Source organism: Heptranchias perlo, chromosome 2 (assembly GCF_035084215.1).
Source record: "Heptranchias perlo isolate sHepPer1 chromosome 2, sHepPer1.hap1, whole genome shotgun sequence".
Taxonomy (NCBI): Eukaryota; Metazoa; Chordata; class Chondrichthyes; order Hexanchiformes; family Hexanchidae; genus Heptranchias; species Heptranchias perlo.
In genome coordinates, this window is record NC_090326.1 from 39,225,200 (window position 1) to 39,241,658 (window position 16,459).

The 16,459-nt window shown below is 42.1% G+C and overlaps 1 protein-coding gene across 5 annotated transcripts in view; it reads left to right on the plus strand.

The window, feature by feature from the left end:
* Nucleotides 1–16,241, plus strand: part of ripk1l (receptor (TNFRSF)-interacting serine-threonine kinase 1, like) — a 74,401-nt gene extending 58,160 nt beyond the window's left edge. The window contains exons 10-13 of one of the 5 annotated variants that reach the window (XM_068001755.1): nt 415–1,011; nt 9,783–9,884; nt 11,200–11,355; nt 15,600–16,241. In XM_068001755.1, the coding sequence (XP_067857856.1) occupies nt 415–1,011; nt 9,783–9,884; nt 11,200–11,355; nt 15,600–15,880 (1,136 nt within the window). In that variant the 3' untranslated portion in view covers nt 15,881–16,241. The other 4 variants (XM_068001757.1, XM_068001758.1, XM_068001756.1 and 1 more) reach the window with 4 other exon arrangements.
* The last annotated feature ends 218 nt before the right edge of the window (nt 16,242–16,459 follow it).

Consider the following 16,459-nt stretch of genomic DNA (forward strand, 5'->3'; position numbering starts at 1 on the left):
CACGTACCAGGGAGGCTCTGTAGCACTGAAACAACGGGTACTAGACGGCTCAATTTAGCGCCCCTCCTCTATATCTATTTTTATCCTATCCAATATCGCTACCCTTTTATTATTTATACGTTGATAAAAGACGTTTGGGTTCCCTTTTATGTTAGCTGCTAATCTATTCTCATACTCTAGCTTTGCCTTTCTTATTTCCATTTGTAGACCTCCTCTGTACTTCCTGTGTTCAGCCTGGTTCTCTACATTAATATGAACCTTACATTTGTCATAAGCCTCCTTTTTCTGTTCCATTTTAATCTCTAAATCTTTAGTCATCCAGGGAGCTCTAGCTTCAGATGCCCTTCCTTTCCCCTCATGGGAATGTGTCGACATGTGTCTAGATGTAGTAACAATTATTTTTAAATTTTACAGATGATCCAAAATCCTTACACAGCTCACAAGGAATTCCTGCTAATGGCAACACTATAGATGCAGCATTTTCATCATGTAAATTAAATGAATCTTTTGAAAATGAGCCTGACTGCAGTGTTTGGCATGATGAAGAGGCAGAGGTAAAAAGAAAACTAGATGAGGAATACAATTACCACGTGCATGGCAGTCGCCTGGACACTCCAATTCCTCAGAGTAAAATCGAACAAATCAGAAAGGAAAGGAGCAAAAGAGTTTCCAATGAGCCTGTTTTCACAAAATGGTCCACTTCTGCAATGCCTTCTAATCGTTTCACAGCCGTGCCCAGCATGGAGCAGTCTGTGGACCTCTATGGCTCTCGAGATTCAAACTCTCATCAGGAGCTACACAGAATGGAAAATAGATCAGCAAGTAATAGGAGCCTTTCGAAACCAGTCAAGCAAGAAACTGGCTGGCAAGCAGCAAGTGAAATAATCCCTACAGGAAACTCTTTTGGACAAGGAGGGATTTTCCACAGAACTCCAGTCACTATTCCTGTTACAGAAACTGGTAGCCCACAAACTGGACAACCGAATAGCTGGACTCCACATCAACAGTCAGGTAATGGTGCTGTTTATTATTTTCTGTGAGTTACCTTTTGAAATCAGATTTATCCTATTTTTAAACTTCTATCTTGCTTGTTAAAAGTCTCCCACTAGTCAAAGCACTGCTTCAATCTTTTCTGAAAAGAGCATCTACTATAATGTGACTGACTGCTCATGTTTGTGGGCCCTTGTACAGAAACTTTACTGTGTTTGCAGAAGTCTCCTTGTCACAATTTTAAATGTAATATCACAAACAATAGTACAATGCAGTGGCAGATCTTTTTTTCAGATCAACCATACCAAGTAAAAAGACTTGTACATGAACTATTTATTTTATGTCGACATTAGTAAAATGAAGGATGAAGTTAAAGTGTTCTGGGGAATTTACACTGGAGAGATGGAGTTTAAAATTGAAATCAAACCACAATAACACTGTGATTCCTCATATAATGGAATAATGGATTTAACAGTCTAATTGTAGCCCATTCACTCTGAATTTTATTCACCCTGCTACTGTTTATGCATTTATAAATGTTTAGCAAGTCCTAGATTTTTAGGGTGTTGTAATAATCAATTATCTGTTCCCAGAAGAGAAAAGATTTGCTGCCTACAAAAGCAATGTCATATGTACACAAATAAAAACACATGTTGGACATGCAAAGCAGGTTGATCAGCACCTGAAAGAAAAAGGTTGTTTCAGGTTGGACCCTTCATCAAAACCCAATATGGTTCAATACGGCTTTATGCGTTAGGATCCATATCCTTTAGGGAATGCTCAGTTTGTTCAAGCCCCACTCCAGGACTTGAGCATGTACTGTAAGCTGATACACAAGGGCACTATTGAGGGAGTACACCATTGCCTGAGGTATCATCATATAGATGAAACTTTAAACTAAGGTGGATATTAAAAATACTTTTCTATGAGCATTTGAAGAAAAGAAAGAGTTCTCTTGTTATTCTGGCCAACATTCCTCCTACAACCAGTATCACCAAAAACGTTAACTGGCATTCATCTCATTTGTGGGATTTTGCTGTGTGCAAAACGGCTGCTCCATTTGCCTACATGACATCAGTCACTGCACTTCAAAGTAATTCATTGTGTGTGAAATGTTTTCAGGCATTCCTAAGAGATGTGATAAAGCATTAAATAAATACAAATCGTTAACATAAAGAAACTATGGGTGTACATTCTTTCTCTTTTTCTTTTCATCTAACTTTGTGTATTATTCAACTCCTGCCAAAAACTTTGCACTCTAGCCCATGATTCTACCCTACCTGCTCACTCAGGCTGAATCAGACGATGCATGATCACACGATCGTGATGGATCCATAGCTGAGCTTCAAACCACACATTCTAACTACCATTAAGACCACCCATTTTCACCTGTGCTTCTCCGGTTTCTGCCCCTACTTATCCACTGCCAGCAGAACCCTCATCCACGCCTTGGTCACTCCAGGCTCAACTAATCCAACACTATCCTCGCTCGCCTCCTGATTTGCACCTTACGTAAATTACAGCTCATCAAGAAATTCTGCCACTTGGGTCCTATCCCACACTAAGTTCAGTGTGCCAAGCATCTCTTTCCTCGCCAATTTCCATTTGGCTCCTCAATCCCAATGCACCAAATTCAAAAGCCTTTGTCCTTATCTAAAATCCCTCCATGGCCTCATCCCTCCTTCAGCTCTAATTATCAACACTTCTCTCTGCTCTCCACTCCATCGTCAGTCACAGAACCTTCAGCTCTCTTGGCCCCACACTCTGGAATGTTCTCTCTAAATCCTCTTTCTTCTTCAGAAGCTTTCTCAAAACTTACCTCAATGGTCATACTTTTGGTCACCTCTTCTACTTCTCTGATTAGGACTAAGTGGCAGGTTTCACCTCTATGAAATGCTATTGGTATTTTATGTAATGCAAGTTGTGGCACAGGCACCATCTTTAAAAGTTGGCCATTCAAAAGTACATTAATTTCTATAAAACTCTACCCAAATGAATGCACTCCCATGATTATTATAGCTAAAGAGTTGAAGGGGATCTTTTGGACCTGGAGTAGAGCCCACCTTGACAGGACCTCTTGCGTTCTTGATAGCAGAGGTATAGAGTTAGTCTCATTTAGATGAGTAAAAAAAGAATGATATTGATATCTAATTGGTTCTTCTAGGTCCATTTAAACATTTAAGGACCCAGGAGGTTCTTCCTGCTCTAGAAACTTTTTCAAGAGGGCTGGTACTTCTATCGGATCATATGGAGAGAAGGAGAACATCTCTCACTTTGTCATACTTTACCTTGTAGTCAGGTAGGCCTGGTAGAGCAGAAGAGACATTAATGGATCCTTTACACGGAATGATACATTGTCTGGATAAAGGGATCTCATGCCTGCAATATTCACTACCTCAGGACGTCAGATCCCTTTGTGCGGTCAGATTGCCTTTGCCAGCTGTTCAGTAAGCTAAAAAATAAAACCAAGGGGTGAACGTCTTCGGGGATAATTTTAACTTTCGGCGATGTCCTAAAAAGGGCGATATCAGATCGCCCCGCCCGTTACGCGCCCTGACTGATTATCCTTTCCATTGACTTCAAAGGACAGGAAAATCAATCGGGGTGTATAACGGGCGGCCAATCCACTATCACCCATTCTACGCTGCCACCGGAAGTTAAAATTATCCTCCCCATGTCTATTTCCTCTCTTCAGAAGAAAATAATGGAACATCAAACCATTGGTGTGTACTGATGTAGTTAGTAAAGAACTTTTACCCTTTTCAAATAACTCCATTTAATCCACAGAATCATAATGATGTGAGTAGATCCCTGCTGTGTCCCATATCATGAAAAAAGAGAACACACCTAGAAGTCTACTTGATTCACATCTGGACCTCAATCCTTAGCACCTTCTTTTTCCATCACAGGCTCTACTAACTTAGAGAGTCATAGGCTCTCCCAGCAAACACACATTCTCCGTACTGGTAGGGAAATTGAAAGGCACTTTTCTATTATGGCCATTTCTTGGGGACATGGAGAAGTATTAAACACTTTACTAAAATTTACAAACGTCTTGTTTGTGTCTCTGGGATCCATTTTAAAGGATTCTTAGTGTATGAATGATGAGAAATGATTTGCTGAGAACTTTTTAAAGTTGATATGTGCTTTATTTCCCCATGTTTTCCCCTTTCTCATTGTATTACTATCAGCAAAGGTCATTAGTTTTTCTGCTGTAGTTGTTTATCTTGTTTCTTGTGGTTAAGGTTTTTGAGGGCGGGATACTCTGAGTCTTTTTATTTTCAACTGCAGAAAATGTGATAATCTTCCCCCTTCCCTGTCTATATGACTTTTTTTTTTAAAAAAGCTGTTTATCGTTCACTGGTTGAAGTTTTGGTTCGAGTAAGAAAGGATTTAGCTTCCATTGTGTGTGCTGTGGGTTGAACCAAGCCCAGTTCTAACATTAGAGAGATGGATTCACAATCAGAGATCCTGATATTTCCTTTATGATCATGGACGTATCAATAGGGTCTATTATTAGGGATATGAAAGTGATCTATTCTGGTACAGTATCTGTATCATTGGCTGGAATAGTAAGTAATCTCTCGCTCAGGCACACTGATCATCAATCATTCCAGCTTCTTCCGTTATTGATTTTAGTAGAATAGAGGAACTAGAGTTATGGGATTTGTGTATTTTTTGATGTTCTTGCTCAAGTATCACCCTCATGTGAGATTCAACAGCCATGTTGATCCTGCATCATTATCGTCAATCATATGCTGCAGTTACTATCTTATTGGCTTACTTGCCTAGTTCTCTAGATCATTCAGCCATCTTTCCCATGGTCTTCCTCAACTGGCTTTTCAACCATGGTGAAAAGCACAGAGCTTGATCCTGTGCTTCACCTGACATGTACACTCCAACGAGGCCTACTGGACAGTGATCAGGAGTAGGAGCCCTGGCGATTTATTTTTTTCTCCAACCTACCTAGGTTACTGAGGCCAGTGGTACTGTCACTATTGTCATCCTGGTTGAAGTAAATTAACTCAGCACAAACTAGGGATCAAACCTGAGCTCGTCATCCCTTATAACTCATGCATGCTGCAGAAATACCAACTGGTAACCTTTGACGCACATTTTCTTGTGTGTGTATATTTAGACGGATCCATGCTACCCTCTCAATCCTCAACCTGGTTGGTTCATCATTAAACTTACAGAATTGGGTCTAATTCAAACATGTCAACAGATCCAGGTGGATGAAGCCCTTTAAGATGCGTCTCTGCTGATGGGCCAACAATTAAAGCAGTGAGTTACACAGATAAGGAAGGTCTGAGTTAGTTGATCTCCGTTATGGCAGCGATAGGGGTGCTACAATTAGAATCATAGAATGACTACAGCACGGAAGGAGGCCATTCGGCCCATCGAGTCCATGCCGGCTCTCTGCAAGAGCAATCCAGCTAGTCCCATTCCCCTGCCCTATCCCTGTAGCTCTGCAAATTTTTTCCCTTCAAGTACTTATCCAATTCCCTTTTGAAAGCCATGATTGAATCTGCCTCCACCACCCCCTCAGACAGTGCATTCCAGATCATAACCACTCGCTGTGTAAAAAGGTTTTTCCTCATGCCGCCTTTGGTTCTTTTGCCAATCACCTTAAATCTATGTCCTCCCACCCTTCTGCCAGTGGGAGCAGTTTCTCTCTATCTACTCTGTCGAGAACCTTCATGATTTTGAATACCTCTATCAAATCTCCTCTCAACCTTCACTGCTCTGAGGAGAACAACCCCAGCTTCTCCAGTCTAACCACATAACTGAAGTCCTCATCCCTGGAATCATTCTAGTAAACCTCTTCTGCAACCTCTCTAAAGCCTTCACATCTTTCCTAAAGTACAGTGCCCAGAACTTGACACAATACTCCAGTTGTGGCTGAACCAGTGTTTTATAAAGGTTCATCATAACCTTTTGTACTCTATGCCTCTTTATAAAGCCCAGGTCCCGTATGCTTTCTTAATCGCTTTCTCAACCTGCCCTGCCACCTTCAACGATTTGTGCCCATATACCCACAGATCTCTCTGTTCCTGCACCCCTTTTAGAATTGTATCCTTTAGTTTATATTGCCTCTTCTCGTTCTTCCCACCAAACTGTATCACTTCGCACTTCTCTGCGTTAAATTTCATCTGCCACGTGTCTGCCCATTCCACCAGCCTCTCTATGTCCTCTTGAAGTCTATCACTATCCTCCTCACTGTTCAGTACCCTTCCAAGTTTTGTGTCATCTGAAAATTTGGAAATTGTGCCCTGTACACCCAAGTCCAAGTCATTAATATATATCAAGAAAAGCCATGGTCCTAGTACCGGTTCCTGGGGAACACCACTGTATACCTCCCTCCAGTCTGCAAAACAACCGTTCACCACTACTCTCTGTTTCCTGTGTTTTATCCAATTTCGTATCCATGCTGCCACTGCCCCTTTTATTCCATGGGCTTCAACTTTGATAAAGTGCCACATAGTAGGCTTGTCATCAAAAGCCTTTTGGAAATCCATATACACCACACCAACCACACTGTCCTCATCGACCTCCTCTGTTACCTCATCAAAAAACTCAATCAAGTTAATTAAACACGGTTTTCCTTTAACAAATCCATGCTGGCTTTCCTTAATGAATCCACACTTGTCCAATTCACTGCCTCTGGTTTAGGAAGGTGAAAGGATTTCAGTTGAAAGGACACTCTGGAGTCAACTGCCCTTATTTGCTGTAACATCAGAGAAACTTTTTCCTTGTTGCAGGCATCACTGGAGCGTGTGGCAGGTGCACTGGAATCTGCGACAGTTCCCCAGCTTAGAGGTAGCCAGACCAGTCGGTGTCTCTACCTTCATGGAAACACAGACTGCTGCCCTGTTGGCAGTAGAGGACAGATTAGATAGCATCCTTTGTACCAGCTTTAGGACACTGGAGGGGAGGCATGCAGCCTGCTGCCTCAAGGTTTTCTGGATCTGATGGGTTCCAGCACGTGCCAGCCATCTGGCCTTCCCCTACAGAGCATTATGCATGTGGCATGTAGGAGGTGACACCAAGCAGCCCAGGTAGGAGCTCAAGAGATGCAGCCAGCAACTGCTCCCTCCCTGGACTAAGCTGCCATGAGAGGAGGCCAATTCAGTCCCAGCAACCCTTTTTTGGCACGAGAGCAGCCAACTCCCTCTCAATACTGGCCCTCATATTGAACCTAGGAGAAGCATTAGATAAGGAGAAAGAAAGGCAAGTTTAGATATCCGGAAGAATGGTGTGAGTAGAGAATAGGATGGCTTATATTCACTTTTAAATTCCTTGTAGTAAAGGAACTACACTTATTTTGTGTTCTGTTAATTCGTGAAGATTACAGTGATACAGGAATGCAGATACTTATTTTGTGTTGATTTATTCAATCAGATGATTTAAACTTGGATGGTCTTGTAGGGCCAAGGATATCTGATGTGATATAATGTTCTAGGATGAATACTAGATTGAAGGAGTTGTAATTTATGTAAGGAAGGGGGAGAAGTAGTAATGACAAAAGTTGACTTTGTTAAATAAAACTGTTGGACTATAACCTGGTGTTGTAAGATTCCTTACATTTGTCCACCCCAGTCCATCACCGGCATCTCCACATCATGACTCTGTTAAACAAATTGATAAGTTAAGTTCTGATGCCCTTTGCAGCCATAACTGAGGAGTCCTCTAAGTGACAGTCCTACTGTTGCGTTACCCCATGCTGTTGTGCCGCCTAGCTAGAGACACCTCCCCAGGAATATCCATGTCCAAGCCTTTTTGGATGGTAGAGTTGTACAGGGGACAGCAAGCTTACAACTATGTGGGATACAGGCTCTGGAGTAAATACAGAACCTCTTCTGATCTATGAAGGCAGCTAAGGCACCTCTATACGATCCCTATGACTTCTCTGGCAGAGGCATGTGCTTTGCTCTAGCACTCCATGGCTGCAGTTCATGCAACTCTTAGAGGGGTCATTATCCATGGCAGTTTTGTCAGCCAAAAGCCATCCTTTCACTTGGTTATCTTCCTTGAAGAGCTCAGGGAGAGCAGAGTTCCTGCACAAATCTAGCATCGAATCCAGCATTGTTGTGAAGGATTCTTTTCATGTTGACACACAATCTGGACATTCAGCAAACAAACTGATCATAATGCTATATGAAAATACTCTCAGTTAGCAAGCATTTCTTTTCCCTTTTTCTTGTCCAATTTCCTCCCGTTTTCACCCGAGGTTGCTGACTATTGCTGGGGTATGGTCTTGGCATAGGTAGACATATGCAAATGTATACAATTTTTTAACCTTGCCATGGCAAATCAGCTGTTGCAACATAAGCCACTAACTAGTCAGCCCAGGTGTTATTGTTCGAATAGGCCAGACCCAACAACACACCAAATAATGAGGTTGTGCAGTCCTATTCCAGTTCCACTCAGGGATCTGCAAATCATAGATTTGTGTTGTGTGCTGGACACGCTGTGAGTCTGGGCTTCATGTCGGACGCGTGATTATAGTTTTACGACAAAACTTGTTCACGCAGCTAGAGCAACTGGGTGTATTTCCAAGCCTGGGGCTATGTCACACTCTGAGGTCCAATTTTGTGATCCCAGAAAAATTCATGCCAGGAATGTCTGGCTGCGGGCCCGAACTAGCCCACACCGCACTGATGTCACTGCCTAATTTCATGGGATCAGCTCATTTGAATAATTAGCACAGCTCTGGATTTGGGTTGGTAGCTATCCTGATGGGGATGCACAACATCTGGCTAGCTGCTCAAATTTAAAGGGATGTGTCCACTTAAAGATAATTGGCTGCATATGGAGGTAAATAATGTTTTAGCCTTTATTTGGCTTCAGAGTGGAATAAATATATGTCTGTGTTTGCCAATGCTAGGGAAGAGGGTAGAAGTGTGAGGCAAAAATGATTGGAAATCCATTGTGGAGGAACAAAACAGAGTCTGTGGACAAGTGACTGAGTGGCTGACAAAACAGGTCTTCTGCTGCATGACTCAGGTTTTCCTGTTTGGCACTTCAGTTCCCCCTACCCAGAGGACAGCAGTGCACCATATCTATTAGGAGTTGTTGGTCAGACCCAGTGGTCTGTAGAGTGCATGGTGTTATCTTCTACACCCTGTACCCTTGTGAATCCTGACACTTAGGAAATAATCTGTGCCCTATTGGGCTGATGCCTGCTTCGTTGAGCTGAGGCTTCTTTTCCACGGGGAAAGTGAAAATGTATTGCTTTTTCAAACAAGGTCTACATCACTTGCTTGATGCATCTGTGGATAGCTGATTGAATGACTGATTGATTGTGTCACCAGCAGTGGCTTAGAAGGATCTGGTGGCATAAATGTTTAATAAATGCCCATGAGGAGAGAAATCCCTGTACAGGTCAGACTCCAAGAGATGGCACAGCTATGTGGCAGGCTCCTTTTATGAAGTGGAGGCTTGCTAGCTCAGTAATACTGAAGTCCATTGTAGTACCCCCTAATTCTATCCTAGCTGAGAGTGGCTGATTTCTCACAAACTTGGGGTTAAACCTGTGACTCTCCTGGTCAGTAGGCCTTAGTGTCATGCTAGTGAGTGCCTTTATCAGCTGAACCATCAAAAAAGCTATTTAGACATTTGATAACTGTGCCAAAGGCGTGGTATCAAAAGATTTATTTTCAAATTAACACTAATGTTAACTTTAACTTTGGGGAGCATTGTTCCTTAGAACAGAAATAATGACAAATTTACAAGCCGCCACTCCCCAAAATCACTCAGAATTTTTTTTTACCTTTTTGTTCCATCTTCAGGAAATAAAAATGAATCTGGTAAGTATATTGGGAATCTTATTTGGAATCAGCCAAGCCAGCCTGTGCCAAGAGAAGACAGCAACTCCAACTATTTTGGCCAAGGTAAGGCTTTGGTTCAGCCGGTAGTTATTGGCTAACTTTTCACCATCCAACTGTCAGTGTCAGGGTGCTAAAGTCACGTACGAACATACAAATTAAGAGCAGGAGTAGTGCCATTCGGCCCCTCGAGCCTGCTCTGCCATTTGATAAGATCATGGCTGATCTGATTGTGACCTCAACACTACTTTCCCATCTACCTTTGACTCCAGCATACGCTGGAATAGCCATGGATTTTCAGGTCTCATATCTTTTTGTGAAAATGATGCAGTACACTAGAGCACCACAATGTGGCACCACATACTTTGGAAAACAGATTTTGTGAAAAATGCTGACTAGAGCCCATGCACATCCCCACGGAGAGGCACTGTGCTTAGGAACCAAGTTGATAGTTCAAAGCAACATGGCTTCAAGTCTTGGGTGCAGGGTGCCTACCTGGTCAGCTCTAGGGGGCCTAGGGAAGTCAATGGAGAAGGAAACATTTAGGATACAAATATTCAAAACTGTGAGTGATCCCTTTGTGTGGGAGTTCAGTCTCTCTTGCTAAGTTTAACATAATGGGAAAAAGACTAATTAAAATAAATTGGTAAAAGAGGAGACATCACTTGTCCCCAAGAAATTTCAGCAGACAAGGGAAGAAAATAGAAGCTGTTTGGTTTCTTTCCTCTTACCATCTGTAGTGTCCTAAGATACTGGTGTCATAGTGTATTATTTACCTAGTATGGGGTTTAATTTTCTCTGTTAGCACACTGGTTGGCACGTTCACATAATCCATTTAAAATAAATGCGTTCATGTCTGCATTATGATAGCATACAAAGAAATTTTATCCAAAATGTTAACTGGTGCGCCAACAGAAGAAATTAAACCACCTACCAAATCTGAAATACTAGGAGTCCAGCACTCAACTTATTAGAATTTTTTTTCAAAGTTGTATGAGCAACATTTTAAAAGGGCATGTTAATTTTACAAACGGCTAAAATCATGATCAAAACAATTTTTCAGTTTAATTTCTTATTTTGTGCTCTCTTATATAAATGGTTTTAATTTTATGCTGCGTCGTTCAAGGATTACAATCTTGATGGTGTTTTCTGGAAGCATTACTTTATACAAAACTGGTCTTATTGGTAAATAGTCAAGAATCTTTCCGACCACAGTTTTGAATGCAGTGCCCATATCTGCATCAGCTGCCATGACACTCATTCAAAGTGTCTGATTTAATCTAAACCAGTTGTGTAAACAAATTAGTTTCTCACTAAGCCCTGTGTTTATAAGAGGAGTTTTATGTTCTTATCCCTTAATGATATTTCCTTTTTTTTTAAGAGCGTACATCAAGCATCTCTCTATCTGAGGCCAAGGGAGTTCAGATAGGTGACAATAACATTATGAATATTGAGAAACAGAGTTTCAAAACAAAACAGCTGAAGGACTCCAGAGTTTCCAGAATGACGCCAAGTCCTCAGCACTTGGAGATGTTTGGTAAGGCAAAGTTCTGAACATACAAGTGAATCAATGAACTGCTTATTGTCCCAGAGGAAAAATGAATAGAAGTAAATAAACAAAAGAAAGGATGACCCTCTGTAGACCTGGGAAGAGAATATGCTTAAATAGTAACTGATGTAATCTGGCTGGGTGGGGGCAGAAAATGGGGCAGGGAGCTAATCTGTCGGGACTTCCAAAATTTTCCACCGAAAGTGATACGGGGCATGCTGCCTAGGATTTGGTTAGAAGTAGCCAGAACGGATCTCAAAAGGGACGATCGTGCTTGACAAAACTCATAGAATTCTTTGAGTAGGTAACAGACTTGGTAGATTGGGGAAATGCAGTGGATGTAATGCCCATGGACTTTAGGAAAGCCCTTGACAAGGGAGCACACTGGAGATTGAGAGAAGATTAAGAGGTTAGGAATTGGGGGGAAGGATAGCAAAGGGATTAAAAATTGGTTAGAAGGGAGAAAGCAGAGATTAGGAGTTAAGGGCAGCTTTTAGAGTGGTTGAACATGAGTAGTGATGTCCTACAGGATGCAGTTCTGGGGCCACTACTGTTCACTCTGTATATCAGTGATTTGGATATAGGCCTAGAGGGAGTGCCGTTGAAATTTGCAGCTAATACCAAAATAGGAGGTGTAGTTAATTCTGTAGAAGACTAAAGGAAGCTGCAAAGGGATATTGATAAGGAATGGGCTAAAAGTGGCAGATGGAATTCAGTGTCAGTTGAATGTCAGTTCACTGTGAGGAGATACATTTTGGTAAAAAGAAATAACAGCAGTAATTATATTCTGAATGGAACTAGGCTCAGTACTATGGATGAGCAGTGGGATTTGGGGGTAAAGGTTCATAGGACATTAAAGGCAGGAGTTCAGATAAGTGTGATTAGGACTATTTGCTCTCGTGGAGGGTAAACGCAGACACAGTATGATTGGGCCAAATGGTCAATTTGCAACTAAGTAACAAATGAATTTGTAAATTTACTTCATCACTGGTCAAACTTCAAAATGTTGTAACTTCTATGTATTTCGGTGTAGCCCCTGGTAAGCCTCCCACTGCTTAGGCACGATTTTAAAAGGGAAAAACGGGTAGGTTGGGGGCAGGGGGGGCATTCAAAATCGCAACCATTTCGGACCTGCCCCCAGCCTGCCTTCAACCCACCCACTTCTGGTTTTCACCAAGGCGGGACAAGGGGCGGGTGACCAACCCACTTGTAGGAGGCGATTGGTGATTAAAACCTTTCAAGGAGACTTCGGGCCTCCATTTTTTTCTACACTTTTTGATTTCAATCCCGGGAGGCTGGGATCCCCGGGCTTTCTTTTTCACGCCACTTGAAAGGAGGTAAGAAGGCCCAAAACTAACAGGTAGTTGCCTAGAAAGGTACAGCTTGTGGGCCCGGAGGAGCAGGAATGCTTCCCCCAGGCCCAACAAGCCTACCTGCACCGATGACCCCCCCCCCCCCCACTTCATGATCACGGACCTCCGCGACGACCCCCGAACCCCCCCCCCCCACCCCAAACGATCGCGGACCCCGATCCCTGATCCCCACCCCTTCCCAGCTCGGGGTCAAAATCATGCCCCTTGTCTTCTTGGACCACCCTATCCCTTAGGGAAATGGCTTGCAGGGTTATCTGGAGCCATGTTGGAAGAGTCTTGAATCAATGACCAGTCAACTTGGTTCAATCTTTAATATCACTCTTACATTATTGGGATCTTTTTAAACCTTCTGGTTTTCTGGTTGCCATATTTCAGTTCGCTCTCATGGACGAGTCCCAACTCTCCAATCCTTTGGGATTGTCTATCCTTGCCTCCACCCTAGGAAAGATATCAGTAATGTGCCTAGGAAAAAAACAGAAAACCCTGTCGGCGTACTGGACTATCATATGCTGCCAAAGGATTTAATTTCAGACTTCAGAAGTGGTAGAGCATCACAGCAGACCATGGGGTGGAATCTCCCCAGCCTTCTCTGGGGTTTCCGTCGATCTAAGGCCGAAGTTACGGAGGGACATCGCAAGGACCCTCGCAGAAATTACTGTGCATATCTTTAAAGTTTAAAATATGACTCAAATTTATTACACAAGTAATGAACAATCGAATAATCTAACTAATATCCAGTTACATATATACAATAGACTCCTCAAATATACAAAATGATAAAACGATCGGGATAAAATATCCACACTGGTTCCCCAATCTCTTGTGTTAACTTCAACAGAAGATCAGCGGAAACTCCGGGGAAAAGATATAAATGGCTGTTTACGCCAAAGTTATAGCGGGAGATCAGAGAACCCCTGTGGAAATTACTGGCTCAGAACTCTAAGAACTAGTCTAATCTTTTATAAAATTATGTTTAAATACTCACAGCATTTTTCTTATCATTCAGGAATACAAACCTTTCCCTTCTGAGATTCTCAAACATCCTCTTGACTACTTTTCTGAGATTTTCCAAGTGCCAACTACCTTCTTTCAGAGGACTTCTAACTCCAAGTGCAATTTCCCCCCCACCCCCACCCCCACCCCCACATTCAAACACAATTATCTGTTTTATATCATGAGAGAGGATTATTGGGACCTCTTGAATTTTGAATATTGTACCACTCAAATTTTAAAAAGGAGCTGTCAGTCAAATCTAAATTGAGCTAATCACTGAGTCTGTATATATTTAATATTCATGTGTCAGGTTCTTTTAATCCTGTTACCAAGTAGAACATGACAGTAAACCTTGCAACATTGTATTAGGATAGGCCATGTGCACAACTTTGTCTTGAGCTGCTTGTTAAACTCGCTGTACAATAACAGGGCAGCTATCACAATAACACCAGACAAAAGCATAATTTTTGACCTGCCTGGCACATGTCTACCACTGAGGAACAAATCTAGTTCCAAACTCCCATCGCCAGATGTATCATTTCACAGCTAACTTGACCCCAAAGAGACCCTGTTTATCTCTCTCTCCACCCCACCCAATGATACTCACTAGTTGATCAATAGACAACTGATGAGCATGGTGTGAGCAGACAGAAAGTACCAAGGGTTCCTACTGCGTGATATGATGAGCAGCCATGAAATGTGAGTGCCACCATCGTCCTGATGACAGCATGGCACACACTATAGTAACAATGATGCCACCATTTGGAGGTGCAAAGCTTCGGCAGCGACCACTTGCCTCTCAATCAAGGCAGTCGCCTAAACCCTGAATATGAGTGCATGTTTTCATATCTGGCCTCTAGGCAATGCCTTCCAGCCACTGTCATTCCAAGTCTCCTTATCAGCTGTATGAAGTACATCAGCCTTCAGTGTCGTAGAATCATTCGGGCTGGATTCAACCCACTTCAGTAGTGAAAAAGCAGTGTATTAACCCCACTGGGCCACATTTGAAGGAGTCTTAAAGTCCAATGAATAAAAGGAATATCAAAACAAACCGGTAATGCTAGTACAATAATAATCGATAACATATGTACTTCCTGTGTAATATATTATAGGAGGTCAACTGCAGTAGTTTTTAAAATTTATTTTTATCCTTACATTTTTTCAGAATTTTTGACTTCTTAAAAAAAAGTCATTCTCGGGATATGGGCGTTGCTAGCAAGGCCGACATTTTTTGCCCATCCCTAGTTGCCATTGAGACGGTGATGGTGGGCCGCCTTCTTGAACCACTGCAGTCCATGTGGTGAAGGTACTCCCACAGTGCTCTTAAGTAAGGAGTTCCAGGATTTTGACCCAGCGACAATGAAGAAAAGAGGATGTATGTCCAAGTCAGGATGGTGTGTGACTTGGAGGCGATGGTCTTCCCACACATTTGCTGCCCTTGACCTTCTAGGTGGTGGAGGTCACGGGTTTGGGAGGTGCTGTTAAAGAAGCCTCGGCAGGTTGCTGCAGTGCATCCCGTAGATAGTGCACACTGCAGCCACGGTACGCCAATGGTGTCAGGAGATGAGCCACCCGTCACAGAATACCCAGCCTCTGGCCTGCTCTAGTAGCCAAGGCATTTATGTGGCTGGTCCAGCTGAGTTTCTGGTCAATAGTGACCTTCAGGATTTTGATGGTGGGGAATTCAGTGATGGTAATGCCATTGAATGTCATGGGGAGGTGTTTAGGCTCTCTCTTGTTGGAGATGGTCATTGCCTGACACTCGTGTGGCATGAATGTTACTTCCTATAGTTTATAGTTTTGCACCTCATTTATTGAGTACCATTGAAGAATGTAGCACTGATTTATCTTTTACCCCATTCTCAGATGATAATAACCCAGTTAAAGAGTCTCACCTGGATCTCTTGCGAGGAGAACTTGGGAAAGATTGGAAACACTGCGCTCGCAAGCTCGGCTTCAGAGAGTCTGAAATTGATGAAATCGACCACGATTATGAAAGAGATGGACTGAAAGAAAAAGTTTACAAAATGCTATACAAGTGGCAAATGAAAGAAGGATCAAAAGGTGCTACTGTTGGGAAGCTAGCTCAAGCACTTCATTGTTGTAAAAGGTCGGACCTCACTCTCAGTCTACAGAACTGTATTTAAGCTTTTTCAATATCAAGATAAAGCCACTGGTAGTCTCCATGGACATAGGCTAGTATATCACTTCAAGACTCAACACTGCCTTGATGTTCCAGTATGTGAACCTTTTAAGGTTTGGAACAGTGAATAGTTCTTTGGATCCTCAGTGAATTACCATCTCTTCATTTTAAATCCAAGCACTGTGAAACTACAGTTAAACAGATTGGGCCTGATTTTGCTATAAAAATAATGCTGAGACTAACGGCAAAAAAAGTTAAGTAACGTCATTTCAAGTCTAAGCACCTTATTAATGATGTGGAGATGCCGGTGATGGACTGGGGTTGGCAAATGGCAGTGATTTTCAAATAAAATTGTTGGACTATAACCAGGTGTTGTAAGATTCTTTACATTCACCTTTTTAATGGCATGGTAAGTCTTAATTACAGCCAAATAGCCCATCTGGCACTGAAAATTAACTTTTACAAGTGTGAAGTCTCATTCCTTCAGATTTTAATTATTGTCGGGCATTAAAAAAAATGTAAATACTTTTTTACTTTTTCTTTCTGTCTCTTTTATCTCTCTCTCTCTTAATTCAATCTTTCT